Below are 23,736 nucleotides of genomic sequence, written 5' to 3'. Positions count from 1 at the left end.
AGGATCGCTGAAATTAGTAGGACTAAACAGAGCTCGCCAAATCCTCTCATCAGTGAAGTATGTATAACATAAACGGTGGGATTCCTAACAATAGGAAGATTTGTGTCATGTTTAGACAATATATTGAAACAAAAAATAGTTTTTTTTTCTTCATCTTTTTACATTTTCACAAATATTTGAAGGAGGTCCAAGGAGCCACTAGGGCAGCATTAAAGAGCCACTAGGGCACAGCATAAAACGTGTGGTGGACAAAAGAAGGAGTGGCATTAATCACATCTTGCTGAATTGATTAACGTGGACCCCGACTTAAACAAGTTGAAAAACTTATTGGGGTGTTACCATTTAGTGGTCAATTGTACGGAATATGTACTGTACTGTGCAATCTACTAATAAAAGTATCAATCAAAGCATCGGAGAGTGTTGGACATGTAAACAAACTATGGTGAGTTCAAGGATAGCTGAAATTAGTAGGACAAAACAGTGCTTACCAAATACTCTCATCAGTGAAGCACGTATAACATAAACAGAGGGATTTCTTACATTATGAAGGTTTGTGTCATGTTTGGACAATATATTGAAACAAAAAATAGTTTTCTTTCTTCAACTTTTTACATTTACACATAATTGAAGGAGGTCCAGGGAGCCACTAGGGCGACGTTAAAGAGCCACATGCAGGTTGCTGACCCCGGGACTCGTTAAACAAGCACATAGCTGCTGCATTGGTGTGTCAACTCAGCTGAGCAATCAGACTCTATCTACCGTGACGTGTGCTGTCTAACAACTTAATGACAACAAGCAGGTCGTGTGGCGGACCGGTACTTTTCAGAGGCGGTATGGTACCGAATATGATTCATTGGTATCGCTGTACTATACTAACACCGGTATACCGTACATTTATAAATGGCTGATTTATATAGGCTAGTAAGGCACCTTACTGCACGGTATATAAAAAAAAGGTATACCGTACAACCCTAACACACAGCATAAAACGTTTGGTGGACAAAAGAAGGAGTGGCATGAATCACATCTTTCTGTGGCAGCATCGGAGAAAGTTGTACATGCAAACAAACTATGGTGACTTCAAGGATGGCTGAAATTAGTAAGACAAAACAGTGCTCGCCAAATCCTCTCATCAGTGAAGCATGTATAACATAAACGGTGGGATTCCTAACAATTAGTATGATTTGTGTCATGTTTAGACAATATATTGAAACAAAACATAGGTTTTTTTTCTTCATATTTTTACATTTACACATAATTGAAGGAGGTCTAGGGAGGCATTAGGGCAGCATTTAAGAGCCACTAGGGCACAGCATAAAACATTTGGTGGAATAAATCACATCTTTCTGAATTGATTAACGTGGACCCTGACTTAAACAAGTTGAAAAACTTATTCGGTTGTTACCATTTAGTGGTCAATTGTACGGAATATGTACTGAACTGTGCAATCTACTAATAAAAGTATCAATCAAAGCATCGGAGAGTGTTGGACATGTAAACAAACTATGGTGAGTTCAAGGATAGCTGAAATTAGTAGGACAAAACAGTGCTTACCAAATACTTTCATCAGTGAAGCATGTATAACATAAACGGAGGGATTTCTAACAATTTGGAAGTTTGTGTCATGTTTAGATAATATATTGAAACAAAAAATAGTTTTCTTTCTTCAACTTTTTACATTTACACATAATTGAAGGAGGTCCAGGGAGCCACTAGGGCGACGTTAAAGAGCCACATTCGGGTTGCTGACCCCGGGACTCGTTAAACAAGCACATAGCTGCTGCATTGGTGTGTCAACTCAGCTGAGCAATCAGACTCTATCTACCGTGACGTGTGCTGTCTAACAACTTAATGACAACAAGCAGGTCGTGTGGCGGACCGGTACTTTTCAGAGGCGGTATAGTACCGAATATGATTCATTGGTATCGTGGTACTATACTAATACCAGTATACCGTATAAATGGCTGATTTATATAGGCTAGTAAGGTAAAGTTTTGTACCTTTCTGTACGGTATATTAAAAGGTATACCGTACAACCCTAACACACAGCATAAAACGTTTGGTGTACAAAAGAAAGAGTGGCATAAATCACATCTTTCTGTGGCAGCATCGCAGAAAGTTGTGCATGTAAACAAACTACAGTGACTTCAAGGATGGCTGAAATTAGTAAGACAAAACGGTGCTCGCCAAATACTCTCATCAGTGAAGCATGTATAACATAAACGGTGGGATTCCTGACAATTAGTATGATTTGTGTCATGTTTAGACAATATATTGAAACAAAACATTGTTTTTTATCTTCATATTTTTACATTTACACATAATTGAAGGAGGTCTAGGGAGCCACTAGGGCACAGCATAAAACATTTGGTGGCATAAATCACATCTTTCTGAATTGATTAACGTGGAACCCGACTTAAACAAGTTGAAAAACTTATTCGGGTGTTACTATTTAGTGGTCAATTGTACGGAATATGTCCTGAAGTGTGCAATCTACTAATAAAAGTATCAATCAAAGCATCGGAGAGTGTTGGACATGTAAACAAACTATGGTGAGTTCAAGGATAGCTGAAATTAGTAGGACAAAACAGTGCTCACCAAATACTTTCATCAGTGAAGCATGTATAACATAAACGGAGGGATTTCTAACAATTTGGAAGTTTTGTCATGTTTAGACAATATATTGAAACAACAAATTGGGGAATTGACATCAAATAGTCCCCCCGGCTAACATATCGCCATAACGGCGGGAGGAATACACCAAACATCAGCTTTAAACGTACCTTCCGAGAGCTCCAGCTCCAGCTCCGCCAGCTTGGCCCGGACCTCCGCCGGCAGGGTCATGGCGACAGCCGGTGTGGGCTCCAGCGTCACCGCTGAGGTTCTCTCCGCCATTCAAAAAAAAAATAAAAAATGTATCCACGGGTTGGCGTCACAATAAAGCTAGCTTTTAACACTTCCACACATGAAACAATATTTCTGACGGGCGTGGGGAGAAAACAGGGTGCGTCTCTAAGTCCCGGCTAGCTAGCACACGCTGGCGGCGACGTGTTGCCATCGAGCGGGAAACGAGTGTCGGCTCCCGGGTAGACGGCGGTGGTTACCGGCGGCGGTGGTGGTGGTAAGACTGCCCGGGCTGCGTCCTCCGGTGACGGCTGCCTCACTTCAACTGTGGCGAGAAGTCATTCAACTCAACCATCGCTCGCCATTGCATCACAGCCAGCACAGCCCGGCGCTCACCTGTTAGGGCGAGGCGGGAAGACGCTGCCCCCTGGCGGCGTGACTCAGCCACTGCACACACCTGACTTACCGAGACCAGTGGTTCTCAACATTTTTGCAGCTGCGGACCTGTCAACGCTTAATATTTTTATTTATTTTTATTTTTAGTTATTTTTTGTCATGAAAAATGTCGTTTTTTTGGGTTGGCGCACTAATTGTAAATCTATCTTGTGTTTTTTATGTCGATTTACTAAAAAAAAAAAAAAAAAAAAAAACGTATTACCTTGAATTGCCGCCCGGGCGCTAATTAATTTAAAACCTCTTCCCACCCCTGCGCTTTATAAAGGCATGCGGTAAAAGTAAGCATGCGCTAATTATTTTAAAACCTCTTCTCACTCCGGCACTTACCAAAAGGCATGCGGTAAAAATAAGCACGCACTAATTATTTTAAAACCTCTTCTCAGTCCTGCGCTTTATAAAGGAATGCGGTAAAAGTAAGCATGTGCTAATTATTTTAAAACCTCTTCTCACTCCTGCGCTTTATAAAGGCATGCGGTAAAAGTAAGCATGCGCTAATTATTTTAAAACCTCTTCTCACTCCGGCACTTACCAAAAGGCATGCGGTAAAAGTAAGCATGCGCTAATTATTTTAAAACTTCTTCTCACTCCGGCACTTACCAAAAGGCAGGCGGTAAAAGTAAGCATGCGCTAATTATTTTAAAACCTCTTCTTACTCCTGCGCTTTATAAAGGCATGCGGTAAAAGTAAGCATGTGCTAATTATTTTAAAACCGCTTCTCACTCCTGCGCTTTATAAAGGAATGCGGTAAAAGTAAGCATGTGCTAATTATTTTAAAACCTCTTCTCACTCCTGCGCTTTATAAAGGCATGCGGTAAAAGTAAGCATGCGCTGATTATTTTGAAACCTCTTCTTACTCCTGCGCTTTATAAAGGCATGCGGTAAAAGTAAGCATGCGCTAATTATTTTAAAACTTCTTTTCACTCCGGCACTTACCAAAAGGCATGCGGTAAAAGTAAGCATGCGCTAATTATTTTAAAACCTCTTCTCACTCCTGCGCTTTATAAAGGCATGCGGTAAAAGTAAGCATGCGCTAATTATTTTAAAACATCTTCTCACTCCTGTGCTTTATAAAGGCATGCGGTAAAAGTAAGCATGCGCTAATTATTTTTAAACCTCTTCTCACTACTGCGCTTTATAAAGGCATGCGGTAAAAGTAAGCATGCGCTAATTAGTTTGAAACCTTGTCTCACTCCTGCGCTTTATAAAGGCATGCGGTAAAAGTAAGCATTCGCTAATTATTTTAAGACCTCTTCTCGCTCCTGCGCTTTATAAAGGAATGCGGTAAAAGTAAGCATGCGCTAATTATTTCAAAACCTCTTCTCACCCCTGCGTTTTATAAAGGAATGCGGTAAAAGTAAGCATGCACTAATTATTTTAAGACCTCTTCTCGCTCCTGCGCTTTATAAAGGAATGCGGTAAAAGTAAGCATGCGCTAATTATTTTAAAACCTCTTCTTACTCCTGCGCTTTATAAAGGCATGCGGTAAAAGTAAGCATGTGCTAATTATTTTAAAACCGCTTCTCACTCCTGCGCTTTATAAAGGAATGCGGTAAAAGTAAGCAGGCGCATGTTATTTTAAAGCCTCTTCTCACTCCTGCGCTTTATAAAGGCATGCGGTAAAAGTAAGCATGCGCATATTATTTTAAAGCCTCTTCTCACTCCTGCGCTTTATAAAGGCATGCGGTAAAAGTAAGCATGCGCTGATTATTTTAAAACTTCTTCTCACTCCGGCACTTACCAAAAGGCATGCGCTAAAAGTAAGCATGCGCATATTATTTTAAAACCTCTTCTCATTCCTGCGCTTTATAAAGGCATGCGGTAAAAGTAAGCATGCGCTCATTATTTTAAAACCTCTTCTCGCTCCTGCGCTTTATAAAGGCATGCAGTAAAAGTAAGCATGCACTGATTATTTTAAAACCTCTTCTCACTCCGACGCTTTAAAAGGCATGCGGTAAAAGTAAGCATGCGCTAATTATTTTAAAACCTCTTCTCACTTCGGCACTTACCAAAGGCATGCAGTAAAAAAATGGTGTAATGTAAGCTTGGACCTTAAATCCTACTGAATAGCTCTTAACCTTCTTCCCTTTATGCGATTTCAAATTATTGAAATCAACCTCCTCCATTTTGAAAATGATGACAGGGGAAGTGTCACTCGTGATGTCACGAGTGACACTTCCCCTGTCATCATTTTCAAAATGGAGGAGACTGTTTTCAATACCGGTAATTTGAAATCGCATAAAGGGAAGAAGATTAAGAGCTATTCAGTAGGATTTAAGGTCCACGCTTACATCACACTCAAATTGTACATGGAAAATCCATTATCTGCTTATTGTGTTACTAGTGTTTTAGTGAGATTATATGGTCATACCTGAAAGTCGGAGGAGTGTAGCCAAGGGTGTGGTGACCGCCAGTGTCTCTGAGGGAAGCCACGTTTCTCAACAAGACTGTGTTCCCATGTGCAGGTGTCACACCCAAATCTGCCTCAGTTTCTGTCGCCAATAAAAACCTAAGAAATTTGATGAAAATGAGTTTATATGGACAATATAGACCAGAGGTCCCCAAACTAGTCAGATCCAGTCTGTAGGAAGTACAAAGTTTAGAATTGTATTTGTTTTAATATATAAACTTGGGACTTCCCAAAAAATAATGATATATTTTTTTTATATAAACTTTGTACTTCCTAAAAAAAAAAAAAAAATTATAATTTAAAAATAATATATTTTTTTAATATATTAACTCTGTACTTCCTAAAAAATAATAATACATTTAAAAATATATATATATTATTTAATGTATAAACTTGGTACTTCCTAAAAAAAATTGAAAAAATATGTATTTTTTTTAATATATAAACTTCGTACTTCCCCCCCAAAAAATAACAATAATTCAAAAATAATATATTATTTTAATATATTAACTTCGTACTTCCTAAAAAATAATAATAAATTAAAAAATATATTTTTTTTAACGTATAAGCTTTGTACTTCCTAAAAATAATAAAAATATACATATATCTTTTTAATATATAAATTTCGTACTTCCCAAAAAAAAAAAAAAACTTGGTACTTCTTAAAAAAAATAATAATAATAAATAACAAATGTTTTGTTTTGTTTTATTATTAAATAAACTTCGTACTTAAAAAAAAAAAATTGAGACTTCCTTATAATAAAAATAATAATTTAAAAATAATATATTTTTTTAATATATTAACTTCATACTTCCTAAAAAATAATAATAAATTAAAAAAATATACATATTTTTCAATGTATAAACTTGGTACTTCCTAAAAATAATTAAAAAAAATATATATCTTTTTTAATATATAAACTTTGTACTTCCAAAAAAATAAAAAACTTGGTACTTGGGGGGGCATAGCTCGGTTGGTAGAGCGGCTGTGTCAGCAACTTGAGGGTTCCAGGTTCGATTCCCGTGTCCCCCATCCTAGTCACTGCCGTTGTGTCCTTGGGCAAGACACTTTACCCACCTGCTCCCAGTGCCACCCACACTGCTTTGAAATGTAACTTAGATATTGGGTTTCACTATGTAAAGTGCTTTGAGTCACTAGAGAAAAGCGCTATATAAATATAATTCACTTCACTAATTCACTTCACTTCCTAAAAAAAATAAATTAAAAAAATGTTTTAATTTTTTGTTTATTAAATAAACTTCGTACTTTCAAAAAAAATAAAAACTTGATACTTCCTGGTAATAAAACTAATAATTTTTTAAAAATATATATTTTTTTCATGCTTGGCAGGAAGTGGTCCCACCTTTGCTGCTGCACACCTGAGTGCAATGAGCAGCAGGTGTGGTAGTTCTAGTGTTAAATAGAGCAGTGTGGCCACAAGCAGAGTGGAGTTGGATGAGTGAGTGCATGTCCTGATGGCTTGTGACTTCTGTGTGAGGTAATGTTACCTTTTGTCCCCTTGGACTTCTTCTTGTGTTTGCTGACTCGTCATCTTCTTCCTTCAGGGTTCTTGTCCTCTGGCTGGGAGCCTCTGGACACTATGTGATGGGTAAGAACTTCTGCTTCTGGGCACAATTTTTACCAGTGTTGTCCAACCATTAGTGTACTGTGAGATATTGTCTGGTGTGCCGTGGGAGATGATGTCATTTCACTTAATTGGGTTAAAAATATATTTTTGCCAACCAGTAATTATAATCCCCAAATGTGTCAAGTGTCTGTGCAGTCAAGAGTTCGGTGAAAAGGTCTCTAATGCGTAAACTAAAAATAAACAAAAGGCATTGAAGCTTAGGGAAGGCTATCCAGAACGAAACTAAAACTGAACTGGTTGCACAGTATACAAAAACAGAATGCTGGATGACCGCAAAGACTTACAGCGTGTGGAGAAGCAGATGGCGTCCACAAAGTATATTCGTACATAACAAAATAGGAGCGCAAGACAAGAACTAACTCCAAATAAATCAAGGTGTGATGTGACAGGTGGTGATAGTACACACCTACTTTGAGACAAGAGCTATAGTGATGCATGCTTATGGTTTGTATTCATTTTCAACAATGATGACTTCTTACTGTCAATATCTGCTGTTGAACTTCCTTTTTTAATGTTTTATGCTGGTGGTGTTCCTTTTTTTTTTTTTTTTTTTTTTTTTTTAAATTGGAAAAAAATGTGCCTTGGGTCAAAAGGTTGAAAAATACTGGTTTAACGATCAGCAGAGTTACCATGCAATACACTTCCATATCAGTAGGTGGCAGCAGGTAGTGAATTGCTTTGTAAGCCTACTTTGAGACAAGAGGATTAATATTTTTGAATATTTTTTTTTTTTTTTTTTTTTTTTGCGAAATGTCGAAGGGGGGAGTGACCCTTACACAAATATTTTTCAAAACCGTCCAGCTTCAGCAGCACAATATTTGTCCTGGAGATATCTCAAAACCTCATTAGGAGTCCCGACAAAACCCATAAATGGCCAAAATTTTATTTTCCGTTAAAAATTTTGTAAGGAACTTTGTGATGAGGTGGTGACTTGTCCAGGGTGTACCCTGCCTTCCGCCCGAATGCAGCTGAGCGGTTCCAGTCCCCCCTGCGCCCCCACAAAAACTTGGTACTTTGAAAAAATATAAAATTGCCCATTTATTTTTTTGATATATAAACTTCAGATTTCCTAAAAAACTTGGTACTTCCCAAAAAATAATAATAAAGATATATATATATATATATTTTTTAAATATATAAACTTGGTACTTCCCCCAAAAAAACCTTCTACTTCCTAAAAAATTGTTTTAATATATAAAGTTTGTACTTCCTAGAAAACCCAAAACCTTTTACTTCCTAAAAAAAAAAAATATATATATATATATATATTTTTTTTTTTAGGAAGTAAAATGTTTTGGTTTTCTAGGAAGTACAAAGTTTATATATTTTTTAAAATTAAAAAAAATGTAGGAAGTTTTTTGTTTTCTAGGAAGTATGACGTTTATATATATATATATATATATATATATATATATATATATACACTTTTTTTTTAGGAAGTAAAGTTTTTGGGTTTTCTAGGAAGTACAAACTTTATATATTAAAACATTTTTTTTTAGGAAGTAGAAGGTTTTTTGGGGGGAAGTACCAAGTTTATATATTTAAAAAAAAAATATATATATATATATCTTATTATTTTTTGGGAAGTACCAAGTTTTTTAGGAAATCTGAAGTTTATATATCAAAAAAATAAATGGGCAATTTTACATTTTTTCAAAGTACCAAGTTTTGTGGGGGCGCAGGGGGGACTGGAACCGCTCAGCTGCAGTCAGGCGGAAGGCAGGGTACACCCTGGACAAGTCACCACCTCATCACAAAGTTCCTTACAAAATTTTTAACGGAAAATACAATTTTTGCCATTTATGGGTTTTGTCGGGACTCCTAATGAGGTTTTGAGGTTTTGAGATATCTCCAGGACAAATATTGTGCTGCTGAAGCTGGACGGTTTTGAAAAATATTTGTGTAAGGGTCACTCCCCCCTTCGACATTTTCGCAAAAAAAAAAAAAAAATATTCAAAAATATTAATTCTGTCTCAAAGTAGGCTTACAAAGCAATTCACTACCTGCTGCCACCTACTGATATGTAAGTGTATTGCATGGTAACTCTGCTGATCGTTAAACCAGTATTTTTCAACCTTTTGACCCAAGGCATCTTTTTTTCCAATTTAAAAAAAAAAAAGAAAAGAAAAAAAAGGAACACCACCAGCAAAAAACATTAAAAAATGAAGTTCGACAGCAGATATTGACAGTAAGAAGTCATCATTGTTGAAAATGAATACAAAGTTATATATATATATATATATATATATATATATATATATATATATATATATATATATATATATATATATATATATACACACGTACTTCCTAGAAAACAAAAAAAACTTCTTACATTTTTATTAATTTTTATAAAAAATATAAACTTTGTACTTGTTAAAAATAAAAACTTGGTACTTCCTAAAAAATAATGAAATATATAAACTTTATTTTTTTTTTTTTTACATTTTCTACCACTTGTTACCTTTTTTGTCTCCTAGTCACTCAGGCAAATCATAGTCTAAATATGCATTATCCCATGGATAATGTGACATCAAGTGTGTGCACATAGCCCGGCCATATTTATTTATTTTTTTTCAACCCAATGCAACCCCCGAGTCCAAAAATTTGGGGTCCCCTGACATAGACTATTGAGTTTATTTTAAACATGTTCTGCTGCTGGTGTGCCCCTGGATTTTCTCAATGGGGGGGAAAAAGTGCCTTGTTTGAAAACCACTGCCCTAAACAATATGGCTTGACTCCTTCATTTAGGTGGTGGTTCTGGACATAAAGATGTGGCCCCTCCTTTCAATTTGGCTCGCAGTTCCCCTCCGGTCCACGTGGGAGCCAGATACCCCGGAGGTGGCTACCGAGAGAACTGGGAGTCTGATTCCACGGAAGGTCCTAAAATGCCTCTCAGGCTCCGTGGTTCTTCACAACAACCCAACAGAGACAAACTGGTCCTGGATGAAGATGGTATGCAGTACTTGGTGCCATCGCCCCGCAGCCGGCAGTCATGGTATGCACCACCGCTGCAGCAACCCCGCATGAGTCCACCTGAAGATGGAAGACTGGGTTTGATGTCCCAGGAAGACCTGGGGCAGTTGACTCCAAGGCAAAGCATGTTGCCACCTGGCTGCCCCGCCCCTAAATGTCCACCTGTCCAATGTCCTCTCCCTGGCTGTTGCAATTGCCCTTGGCGTAAATGTGGTGATCTCCCTTACCCCCGCACTTATTGGTAGGATCTTCTGGCATCCTGGCTTGTTGAACAGGTGAATGACTCTTGATTCAGTTTTGAAAGTTGTTAACTTGTGTCAACTCTTTGGATTTCAGGTTGTCTCTGTACTTCCATGGCAACTAATGAATAAATATGTAGACTTGGATCTGTGTCTGTAGTTCTTAGTTGTACCAAACTATGGCACTGAAATTGGGCTGAGTTAATTTCTTAGGAAGTATGATGGAAGACCCAATGTATTATGTGATAATTGTTCAGTTTTTGATTTAGACTTATTAGTAATTCCATCTTCTGTTTATCTGAGGTAGGGTCATGGGTGCAGCAGCCTAAGCAGGGAAGCCCAGACTTTCCTCTCCCCAGCCACTTTGTCTAGCTCCTCTGGAGGGGGGGCTGATCCTTTTGGTCATAACCCAAAGCTCATGACCACAGGGGAGGATGGGAATGTAGATCGACCCAGTAAATTGAGAGCTTTGCCTGCCGGCTCAGGACCTTCCTCCCACAATTGATCAATACAACGTCCGCATGACTGACTGACTGCACCGATCCGCCTGTTGCTCTCACGGTCCACTCTTTCCTCACTTGTAAACAAGATTCAAGATACTTCAACTTTGGGTCTGATCCCCAACCCGGAGATTGCACTCAACCCTTTTCCGGGCAAGAACCATGACTAAAAGATTCTGATTCTCATCCCGGTCGCTTTGTTTACTTTTTAACAGTAGAAAAATTAGCAGCCAAGTGGCCAGAATAAAATTTTTCCATTCAAATGTTGTAGAAACCATTGAACATTAAACGCAAAATTCTGGCAAAAAAAACAGGGGTCCATAAACTATGGCCTGCCAGTGCCTAAAATCCAGCCCGCAGGAAGTTCTAAGTTAAAAAGTTAATTTTGATTAATTTTTTTAAAATCTGTCCTAATAAATTTTCTACTGCTTATTACTCTGTGTCTTAACCACTCAGGCAAATCATATTGTTTGAAAATGCATTTTTTCATCAATGGCATGCACACTTGGTTATGTTTTCAGTCAGTATGCGAGGAATATATATATATATATACACAGGACTGTCTAAGAATTAAAATATTGTGATAATGTCCTTTATTTTCCGCAATGCAACTAAAAACATGAATGCACTACACAACTAAAATATTGCAAGCCTTTTATTTTAATATTGCTGATTATGGCATACAGCTTAAGAAAACTCCAAAATCCTATCTCAAAATTAGAATATTTCCTCAGACCAAGTAAAAATAAAAATAACAGAAACAAAATCAAACATTTTAAAATGTCAATGCACTCAGTACTTGGTTGGGATTCCTTTTGCACGGATTACTGCATCAATACAGCGAAGCATGGAGGCAATTGGCCTGTGGCATTGCTGAGATATTATGGATGCACAGGATGCTTCAATAGTGGCCTTCAGCTCATTTGCATTATTGGGTCTGGTGTCTTTCAGCTTCTGCTTCACAATACTCCACACACTCTATGAGGTACAGGTCAGGAGAGTTGGCAGGCCAATGGAGGACAGTAATGCCATGGTCAGTGCACCAGTTACTGCTGGTTTTGGCACTTTGGGCAGGTGTCAGATCATGCTGGAAAATTAAATCTCCATAGAGCTTTACAACAGATGGAAGCATGTACACAACTGCATTGACTCTGGACTTGATGAAACACAGTGGACCAAAATCAGCTGCTGACATGGCTCCCCAAACCATTGCTGACTGAGGGAACTTCACAATGGATTTCAAACAAATTGGATTTTGCTCCTCTCCAGCCTTCCTCCAGACTCAAGCGCCTCTCAAACGAAATTCAAAAATTGTTTTTGTCGGAAAACAGGACTCTGGACCACTCTGCAACTGTTCAGTGCTTCTTTTCCATAGCCCAAGTCAGACACTTCTTCCGTTGTCTAGAGTTCAGGAGTGGCTTGACCATGGGAATATGGCTATTGAAGCTGTATCTGTTGAAAAGCTGTATGGAGATGATTTAATTTTCCAGCATGATCTGGCACCTGTCCACAGTGCCAAAACCAGCAGTAACCGGTGTACTGACCATGGCATTTCTGTCCTCAATTGGCTTGCCAACTCTCCTGACCTGAACTCTATAGAGAATTTGTGGGTTATTGTGAAGAAGCTGAAAGACACCAGGCCCAATAATGCAAATGAGCTAAAGGCCGCTATTGAAGCATCCTGTGCATCCATAACACCTCAGCAATGCCACAGGCTGCATTGATGCAGTAATCCATGCAAAATAATTCCCAACCAAGTACTGAGTGCATTAATTGACATTTTCAAACGTTTGATTTTGTTTTGCTGTTATAATTTTTTTTTACTTGGTCTGAGGAAATAATCTAACTTTTTGAGATAGGATTTTTGAGTTTTCTTAAGCTGTATGCCATAATCAGCAATATTAAAAATAATAAAAGGCTTGCAATAGTTCAGTTGATGTGTAATTAATCCAGAATGTTAACATTTTCATGTTTTAGTTGCATTTTGGAAATTAAAATGACTTTATCACAATATTTTAATTCTCTGAAATAGTCCTGTATATACACACACATATGCACCATTTCCATATGAGTTGGGAAATTGTGTTAGATGTAAATATAAACAGAATACAATGATTTGCAAATCCTTTTCAACCCATATTCAGTTGAATATGCTACAAAGACAACATATTTGATGTACAAACAATTTTTTGGGGGGCAAATCATTAACTTTTTAATTTGATGCCAGCAACACGTGACAAGGGCGGCAATAAATACTGATAAAGTTGAGGAATTGCCATACATACATATAAACATACAAACAGCCCAGCCCCCGGCCAAATTATTTTAATCCAATGTAGCCCCCGAGTCAATAAGTTTGAGGACCGCTGCTGTAAAATGTAAACAAAAAATGGGAAAAAAAAACAAAAAACATTTAACAGTTAAATTTTGTAACTGAGCTGCCAGCTCTTGACTGTAAAATCTGATGGTTTTTAACGTTGTTTTACTGTAAATGGAAAGACGAAATATTTGTTTTTAAAATGGTAGAAAAATTGGCAGCCAAGTGGCCAGATTAAAAAATAGCTTGTAGTGTTTTTGTAAAAACCAATGAAAAATTAAAACAAAAATTTTGGCTATTTAGCTGCCAGCTATTTCCATCTTTTGAAAAGCTCTAAGAGTCCGCAGCTGCCTCTTTGACAGGTGCACGAGGAACGACGCAAGCTCTCCGCTCATGTCTACGGTAAGAGCCGACTTATTACCACCATTTTCTCACCGAAACCTGCTGGTTGACATATGGTACGGAACCTTGTTCGCTTGACCGCTCTGTTCCATAGTAAAGCTTCACCGTCATCTTTTGGGAATGTAAACAAAGAAACACAGGCTGTGTTTGTGTTGCTACAGCCGGCTGCGATACACCGCTTCCCACCTACATCTTTCTTCTTTGACGTCTCCATTATTAATTGAACACATTGCAAAAGATTCAGCAACACAACCTACATCTTTCTTCTTTGACGTATCCATTATTAATTGAACATATTGCAAAAGATTCCGCAACACAGATGTCCAAAATACTGTGGAATTATGCGATTAAAGCAGACAACTTATAGCTAGGATCGGGGTTGGACCAAAATGTCCTCTACAATGTGTGTCATCATACAGGATACTTCGCGCGAAATTTAAAATTGCAATTTAGTAAACTAAAAAGGCCGTATTGGCATGTGTTGCAATGTTAATATTTCATCATTCATATATAAACTATCAGACTGCGTGGTCGCTAGTAGTGGCTTTCAGTAGGACTTTAAGGAGTTCAGCATGACATGGTTTAAAGTACCTCAAACAACGGGGCCGGACACAAACCTCAAACTACAACAGGCCACCTCTTCAACCCCGGTGTGCAGAGCTGACAGATGGACACATGTTGACTGAAAAAAAAAGAACAGACTGGATGAAGTTCTTCAGATTTATTCATGGTTGCCATTTATGCTCCACAGTAGAGGACAACCTGAAAGCAAAAAGTTGACACAAGTTAACAACTTTCACCACATTGACAAATCTGAATGATAGAAGTCATATACCTGCACAACTCAGGATGCAAGAAGATCCTACCAATAAGTGCGAGGGAAAGGACGATTACCGCACAGACGCCAAGGACAAATGCAACAACCAGCGGGAGGACATTGGACAGGTGGACATTTAGGGGCGGGGCAGCCAGGTGGCAACATGCTTTGCCTTGGAGTCAACTGCCCCAGGTCTTCCTGGGACATCAAACCCAGTCTTCCGTCTTCAGGTGGACTCATGCGGGGTTGCTGCAGCGGTGGTGCATACCATGACTGCCGGCTGCGGGGCGATGGCACCAAGTACTGCATACCATCTTCATCCAGGACCAGTTTGTCTCTGTTGGGTTGTTGTGAAGAACCACGGAGCCTGAGAGGCATTTTAGGACCTTCCGTGGAATCAGACTCCCAGTTCTCTCGGTAGCCACCACCGGGGTATCTGGCTCCCACGTGGACCGGAGGGGAACTGCGAGCCAAATTGAAAGGAGGGGCCACATCTTTATGTCCAGAACCACCACCTAAATGAAGAAGTCAAGCCATATTGTTTAGGGCAGTGGTTTTCAACAAATAAAGTCCAGGGGCACACCACCAGCAGAATGTTTAAAATAAAACTCAAATGTCTTTCAGTGGGACCCCAAATTTTTGAACTCAGGGGTTGCATTGGGTTGAAAAAAAAAAAAATTGGCTGGGATGCGTGCACATATTTGATGTCACATTATTCATGGGAAAATGCATATTTAGACTATGATTTGCCTGACTGACTAGAAGATCAAAAGTAACAAGCGGTAGAAAATGTAAAAAAATATATATATATTTTTTGGGGAAGTACCAAGGGGCCACATCTTTATGTCCAGAACCACCACCTAAATGAAGAAGTCAAGCCATATTGTTTAGGGCAGTGGTTTTCAACCAAGGCACTTTTTTTTCCCCCCCCATTGAGAAAATCCAGGGGCACACCAGCAGCAGAACATGTTTAAAATGAAACTCAATAGTCTATGGACTCAGATGTTGCATTGGGTTAAAAAAATAATATATATATATATATATATATATTAGGGGTGGGCAAATTAATGCGTTAATTACGCGTTAACTCATCAATCTATTAACGCCGACAATTATTTTATCGCACATTTGCATATGTTGTTTACATGCTTTTATTTTGTTAACGCCTTTTCTTAACAAGATGGCGTCGCCCGGCATGGAGGGGCTCTTGGTAAAGATAGAACATTTGGCAAAAATACCGGACAATTCTGCAAATGTCCTGGCTGGCTTACAGCGTGGTCACGCCGGGATCACTCACGACCGCCAGACAATTCTGGATGTGGATAGATCGGGCTGTTTTGGACTGAATGAGGCGTGCTTGCTAGAGCGGCTAGCTAGCATGGGAATACTTTGCCGTCTACATCCAGCGGCCTGTGAAGCAGCGGAGTATATGTGTTGTCTGTCTATTTATGAATAATGCAGACCAGGAGTGTTGGCTGAGTTCTTAACGTTTACTTTCAGAGCGTGCATATCACAACATACAAGATGCCGTCATGGCGACACAACATATACATGCTCCTCACTCCTGTTGCATGCTGGGTAGGGTAGTTCTTTTTTTCCCTGGCTCATAACATCACAATATAGTACCATGTATATGATGCCTTCAGTTTATCAAAGCACCAAGCAAACAATCGGAACATTCCAATCATATCAATTCCTAGATATGGTCATAATTATTTTAAGTGCACTACGCAGCATAAACACAACATTATTAATATTGCTACTACGGATAATTTGATCAAAAATTCCCTAAAACCTATAGTATAGTTTTTTTTAAACATAAGACCCTGATAAAAAAAATGTTTCTGCTGTTACCTCAGAAATTGCCTGTTCAGATGTTATGATTGTGGCTCAGAGATTTGTATGTAGATTATATTTATTTTCCATAACAAACAGGATAACTTAAATACCCTGGCAGTGGCAATAAGCTTAAATGTTTGTATTTACATTTTTGGAGTTGATTTTCATCAAATATGCTATTTAACTGCTACTGTTTAACAAGGACTGATTTAAATTGTGTTTGCACAACAAATGTTTTGGCGCTTTTGTTCATGTGGGAGAATATTCCAATAAAAGGTGCACTACACACTACTTTTGAATTCATTATTGGGCTTTGCGTATACAATGCAGTTAATCGCGATTAATCAGACTAATAGTGCGATTAACTTCGATTAAAATTTTTAATCGTTGCCCAGCCCTAATATATATATATATATACATATACATATATACATACATATATATATATAAAATAATTTGGTGGGCTGTATGCACGCACACACACAATGTCACATTATCAATGGGAAAATGCATATTTAGACAATATGATTTTCCTGAGTGACTAAAGGACACAACAAGCGGTCGAAAATGTCCAAGTTTATAAAAAATAAAAATAAATAAAATTCACTACTTGGTACTTCCTGCGGGCCGGATATTTTTTTATTAAATCAACATAAAAATACACAAGATACACTTTCCATTAGTGCATCAACCCCCCCAAAGAAAACCCCTCCCTCCCCCACTCACACAAAAAAGGGTTGTTTCTTTCTGCTACCAAAATTCTAGTTCCCACAACATATATAACAGTCTGCAAGGGACACAGTCCCTGAAACACACATGATTGTGTGTGTCGCCGGTCCACTAACACTCTCATTAATTACTATTTTTAATATAATTGTTTTATATGATTTTACTTTCTTTTTTTATCCAAGAAAGTTGTTTTTTTTTCCTCTTTTTTTAAAAATCTCATTTTATTTTATTAAAAAAAAAAACACATCTTCATCAGACCAGGTTGTTAATGAAATTAGACTTTTCTAAAAAGGTTTTTAAAACCAGGTCCAGTCCAGATAAAGTCCAAGTCGGTCTCAGCAACACACACCTTCATCCATGTACAACAACAAAAATTAGGGAAACAGATTGCATATAAGTTATAAACAAAATTACATTTTCATAAAAAGCATGTGTGTATAGTCCACATTATGTCCAAGTCAGACTCAACACACACACACCATTTTCTACACTCAAAAATAGGGAACACAACAACAAAAATAGCATATATGTTGCATATCTATAAATATTACTACATTTTCATAATAAGCCTTTAAGGATTTCCCATCTTTTTTTGCATCATTATCGTTGTCAATCATGTATCTCTCTAAAGTTAAAAAATACTGAATAAATGTTTTAAAGAAAGTAATACGAAGTGAATATCTATTTTTGCCCTTAAAAATAAACATTTTACCAAGTACTATAATTAAATTGACTAAGTCATGCTTGCGGGCCGGATTTTAGACACTGGCAGGTAGACTACATTGACAACATAACGTCGTTCTCATCAAATACGCCCCCCACGACCCCAAAAGGGAGTAAGCGGTAGAAAATGGATGGATACCTGACGCAATTGTTCCATATTAATTCCAACCATAACCATGCATCTATAATTCTCTTGTCTCAAATTAGGCTTACAAGGCAATTCGCCACCTACTGGTAAAAAAAGGGGTATTGCATGGTTACTCTACTGATCTCTAGTCCAGTGTTTTTCAACCTTTTCTGAGCCAGGGCACATTTTTATCATTGAAAACAAAAAAAAGAGGCTCACCACCAGCAGAAAACATTAAAAAATAAAGCTGACATTGACAGTAAAAAGTCGTTCTCGCATATGTTGGATATGAATTCAAACCATAACCAAGCATGCATCCCTATAGCTCTTGTGTCAAAGTAGGTGTGTACTGTCACCACCTGTCACATCACACCCTGACTTATTTGGAGTTTTAGTTCTTGTGCTCCTATTTTTTTGTAAAAGTCATGTACGAATGTACTTTGTGGACGCCATCTGCTGCTCCACACACTATAAGTCTTTGCTGTCATCCAGCATTCTGTTTTTGTTTACTTTGCAGCCAGTTCAGTTTTAGCTTCATTCTGCATAGCCTTACCTAAGCTTCAATGTCTTTTGTTTATTTTTGGTATAAGCATTAGATACCTTTTTAACATGTCTGCATATTGTGATCACGACAAACCATGTTCCCAACATCTACAAGGCAATTAGCTACCTGTTGCCACCTGCTGATATGGAAGAGTATTAAACGGTTACTCTGCCGAACTCTTGACTGCACAGACACTTGGCACATTTGGGGATTACAATTACTGGTTGGCAAAAATATATTTTTAACCCAATTAAGTGAAATGACATCATCTCCCACGGCACACCAGGCAATATCTCACAGTACACTAATGGTTGGAAAACTCTGGTAAAAAGTGTGCCCAGAAGCAGAAGTTCTTACCCATCACATAGTGTCCAGAGGCTCCCAGCCAGAGCACAAGAACCCTGAAGGAAGAAGATCACGAGTCAGCAAACACAAGAAGAAGTCCAAGGGGACGAAAGGTAACGTTACCTCACACAGAAGTCACAAGCCATCAGGACATGCACTCACTCATCCAACTCCACTCTGCTTGTGGCCACACTGCTCTATTTAACACTAGAACTACCACACCTGCTGCTCATTGCACTCAGGTGTGCAGCAGCAAAGGTGGGACCACTTCCTGCCAAGCATGAAAATAAATAGACTTTAAAAATATATGGTGTGTTACAGTTGATTGGATATCACTGAAGGGCAGCACGGTGGTAGAGGGGTTAGTGCGTGTGCCTTACAAAACGGAGGTCCTGGGTTCAATCCTGGGCTCGGGATCTTTCTGTGTGGAGTTTGCATGTTCTCCCCGTGACTGCGTGGGTTCCCTCCGGGTACTCCGGCTTCCTCTCACCTCCAAAGACATGCACCTGGGGATAGGCCCCTCCCACCTCCAAAGACATGCACCTGGGGATAGGTTGCTTGGACACACTGAATGGTCCCTAGTGTGTGAATGTTGTCTTTCTATCCGTGTTGGCCACTGCGATGAGGTGGCGACTTGTCCAGGGGGTACTCCGCCTTCCACCTGAATGCAGCTGAGATAGGCTCCAGCAACCCTAAAAGGGACAAGTGGTAGAAAATGGATGGAATCACTGACCATATAGGTCAGGGATGTCAAACGTACGGCCGGCGGGATGAGTTTGCCAAGAATAAAAATGAGAAAGAAACCGCTGTTCTAAATGTGTCCACTGGATGTCACAATAGCAATTCTGTTAGGCAAGCAAAGTTTATACTAGGGCCAAGTAAGAGGTACGCAGTGAAGGGTGACTGTGGCTCCTCTTCCTCAACCACAGATGAAACTTAAAACCTAGCGTTTTATGTCTTCTGCTTCGAACACGTCATCATTTGGAACCCTTATTCCCCCAAAATGTTTCTGTCAAACACGAGAAAAGTGAACTTATTGATTGATTGATTGAAACTTTATTAGTAGAATGCACAGTACATAACATATTCCGTACAATTGACCACTAAATTTATGTATATGTATGTATATATATGTATGTATGTATGTATGTATATGTGTTTATGTGTATATATATATATATATATATGTATATATATAGATACGTATATATATACGTATCTGTTCATATTTATTTATTTTTGTTTATTATTATTATTATTAATGTATTATTGTCTATTTAATTGATGTTTTTGTATATACTATTTTGTTTTTGTTTGTTTGGTTTTTTTGCTTTTTTGGGGGGGGGGTGGTATGGTGGGGATATCAACAAAAATACTTTCGACATTTAGGGCAGACAACAGCTATATGATGTATGTGAATATGATGTAATGCATTTATTATTATTTTTTATTTTTTCATAAAGAAATACATGATTGTATTTCTTTATGAAAAAAAAATACAGTCCCTGCAGACTGTATTGATCTATATTGATATATAATGTATATTTGTGTTTTTATGTTGAATTAATAATTAAAAAAAAAAAAAAAAAGTTTTTATTTCTAGTGCCAATCGGTCCGCGCACCGGTGCCGGGCCGCGGCCCGGTGGTTTGGGACCACTGATGTGATGGATAGAAATGTCTGATGCTGGATGTCAATAAAAATAAAATGAAAAAAAAAAAAAAAAAAAAGGGATTTGTACGTTTTCAGAATGCGCTTATTCTAATTTGGGCCAAATTAAGACAAAGAAAAACTACGGATCCTCTAAAGCAACCGAAAACACTGAAAGATCCACATTGGACCAAAAATACAAAAAAAACGAATCCGTCTGGAGCTGCAAAAAATGAAAAGCTGTATATACTGTAAGTCTTGTAGTGAAGGCAAAGTGTCTATATTAGCTATAATAGCCTACTATCAAAATGACTATGTGTCGCATGTTGATATTTTATATATTTATTCTACATATTTTTGCAACATTAGAAAACATTAGTAAATCAGAGGCTACTCAGAAGGTGAGATAACTTCTGGAAATTTCTGTCTTTTAACGGCCAAACATATAAATGTGTGTGTCCAAGTTTAAGGAAACAGCAGACTGTCTTCTTTTAATATATTTATTACAATCTCTGGCAAGCTAGGTAATGTTTGCTGTGGTCTGGAACAACACACAGCTGTCTGAAATGCAGCCAATATTACATACAGATAATGTTTCATGAGACATGCAATACTAATTTTTATACACAGAGAATACAAGTAAAGAATATTAAATGAGCTCAAATATAGCTACAAATGAGTCATAATGATGCAATATGTACAGAGAGCTAGCCTAAATAGCATGTTTGCATTGATTAGCTTGCAGTCATGCAGTGACCAAATGTGCCTGATTAGCACTCCACACAAGTCAATAACATCAACAAAACTCACCTTTGTGTATTCACACACAGTATAAAACTGTTGGTGGACAAAATGAGACAAAGAAGGAATGGAAGATTTTGACATGTAAACAAACTCCACACTGGGTATGTGTTCAAGAACCGCCGAAATTAGTAGGACAAAACAATACTCTCATCAGTGAAGCATACACATAAACATATTATACTTTCTGACAAGTGTGAAGGTTTGTGTCATGTTTGTACTCAAACAACAAAAAAAGTATTTTCCCCCATTTTTTTTTCCATTTTCAATCCTTTTTTAAAAATGCTCCAGGGAGCCACTAGGGTGGCATTAAATGGAGCCCCAGGTTGCTGACCCCCGATACAGGTTAAGGCATACTCGCCAACCCTCCCAGACTCTCGAAATTCAGTGCCTCTCCCGAAAATCTCCCGAAATTCAGCTGGAGCTGGAGGCCACGCCCCCTCCAGCTCAAACATGCACAGTTTGAAGCTTGAAAAGGAGGATTGTAGCAGCATTTAAAGTCATTTAAGGTCCAAGCTATTGAATATGCTAAAAAGAACAGTGAGCAGCTATGTTTTATCAATATACCGTAGCTGCGTGTGTCAAATATGAGTCATTAAATGACTCCCGCCTCCTGGTGGTAGAGGGCGCTAGTGATCCTTCTTGCGACTACTCGGCTGCAGAAGAAGTGACAACAAGCACCAAGAGTGAGCAGCGATTGTTTATTTTTTCCTCTGGCTTGCACTTTTAACATGGAGGATTACATATCTAAAATAAACAGTTTTCTAAACTGGACTTTCAATCGAAGCAGGAGGTAATAAAGGAAGATCTCCATCGAGACAGAGAGACTTTTAAAACTGAAGAAAGATGAGGAAGACTTCTACAAACAAGTTATCGATGCTTTTGATCAGAAGGAGCTGCGCATGGACTTCATTTATAAGTAAAGGTAAGACCATGATAACTTTTTTTTAATTAAATGTGCTTTTCATGATAGTATCCTTACATCACACTCAATTTTTTAAGCGCAGGCCTAAATTTACCACATGCCTTTGGAAAGCGCCGGAGTGAGAAAAGGTTTTAAAATAATTAGCGCCCCGGCGGCAATTCAAGGAAATACGGTAGTTGAAATAGAGGTTCCTGACAAACTCAAAAAGCCTTAATGCAAAAAAATATATTTATGTGGTTCTTTGATGCATTTAAAAACTAAAACGGGTCAGTGTTACACAAGACGGAGGTTAAACCAGTGTGGGTGGCATTGGGAGCAGGTTTGGTAAAGGTTCTTGCCCAAGGACACAACGGCAGTGACTAGGATGGCGGAAGTGGGAATCGAACCTGAAACCCTCAAGTTGCTGGCACGGACGCCCTAAAAATAATTTTAAAGTCCTACTGAAAGCCACTACTAGCGACCACGCAGTCTGATAGTTTATATATCAATTATGAAATATTAACATTGCAACACATGCCAATACGGCCTTTTTAGTTGACTAAATTGCAATTTTAAATTTTCCGGGAGTTTCTTGTTGAAAACGTCGCAGTATGATGACGTGTGCGTTTGACGTCTCGGGTTGTAGCGGACATTATTTTCCAACCCCGATCCAAGCTATAAGTAGTCTGCTTTAATCGCATAATTCCACAGTATTCTGGACATCTGTGTTGCTGAATCTTTTGCAATTTGTTCAATTAATAATGGAGACGTCAAAGAAGAAAGATGTAGGTGGGAAGCTTTTAGCCTTTAGCCACACAAACACACAGTTTTCCTTGTTTAAAATTCCCGAAGGTGAAGCTTTACTATGGAACAGAGCGCTCAAGCGAACATGGATACCGATTACATGTCGACCGGCAGTTTTCGGTGAGAAAATTGTGGTAATAAGTCGGCTCTTACCGGAGACATCAGCTGCAGCTGCGTGACTTCCCTCAGAGACACTGGCGGTCAACACACCCGTGGCCACACCCCTCCGACATTTCAGGTACTATTTAATCTCACTAAAACACCAGCAACTCAATAAGCAGATAAGTGAATTGTGAAGTGAATTATATTTATATAGCGCTTTTCTCTAGTGACTCAAAGCGCTTTACATAGTGAAACCCAATATCTAAGTTACATTTAAACCAGTGTGGGTGGCATTGGGAGAAGGTGGTATAAAGTGTCTTGCCCAAGGACACAACGGCAGTGACTAGGATGGCGGAAGCGGGAATGGAACCTGCAACCCTCAAGTTGCTGGCACGGCCACTCTACCAACCGAGCTATACCGCTAAGGGATTTGCCCGAATTATCCTAATAAATGTGTCTAATAACATCTGAATTGCTCCCACTGCAATCGCCTTTTCCTTTTTTTTTACTTTTTTTTTTCCTAGTCCTTCACTCTAAATTTCCCTTATCAACGAATTTTTCAT

At 38.3% G+C, this 23,736-nt stretch overlaps 2 protein-coding genes across 5 annotated transcripts in view; both read right to left on the bottom strand.

The window, feature by feature from the left end:
• dip2a (disco-interacting protein 2 homolog A) overlaps positions 1-3,286 on the bottom strand; it is a 287,322-nt gene extending 284,036 nt beyond the window's left edge. For 3 of the 4 annotated variants that reach the window (XM_061880115.1, XM_061880116.1, XM_061880117.1), the window contains exon 1: positions 2,784-3,285. In XM_061880115.1, the coding sequence (XP_061736099.1) occupies positions 2,784-2,895 (112 nt within the window). In that variant the 5' untranslated portion in view covers positions 2,896-3,285. Of the gene's footprint in view, positions 1-2,783 lie in introns of all 4 variants that reach the window. The other variant, XM_061880114.1, reaches the window with a different exon arrangement.
• Positions 1-23,736, bottom strand: part of LOC133538470 (CASP8 and FADD-like apoptosis regulator) — a 61,985-nt gene that overhangs the window by 16,576 nt on the left and 21,673 nt on the right. The gene's annotated exons all lie outside the window — the stretch shown is intronic.

The sequence above is a fragment of the Nerophis ophidion genome, linkage group LG19 (assembly GCF_033978795.1).
Source record: "Nerophis ophidion isolate RoL-2023_Sa linkage group LG19, RoL_Noph_v1.0, whole genome shotgun sequence".
Classification (NCBI taxonomy): Eukaryota; Metazoa; Chordata; class Actinopteri; order Syngnathiformes; family Syngnathidae; genus Nerophis; species Nerophis ophidion.
This window is presented reverse-complemented; position numbering and strand designations above follow the sequence as displayed.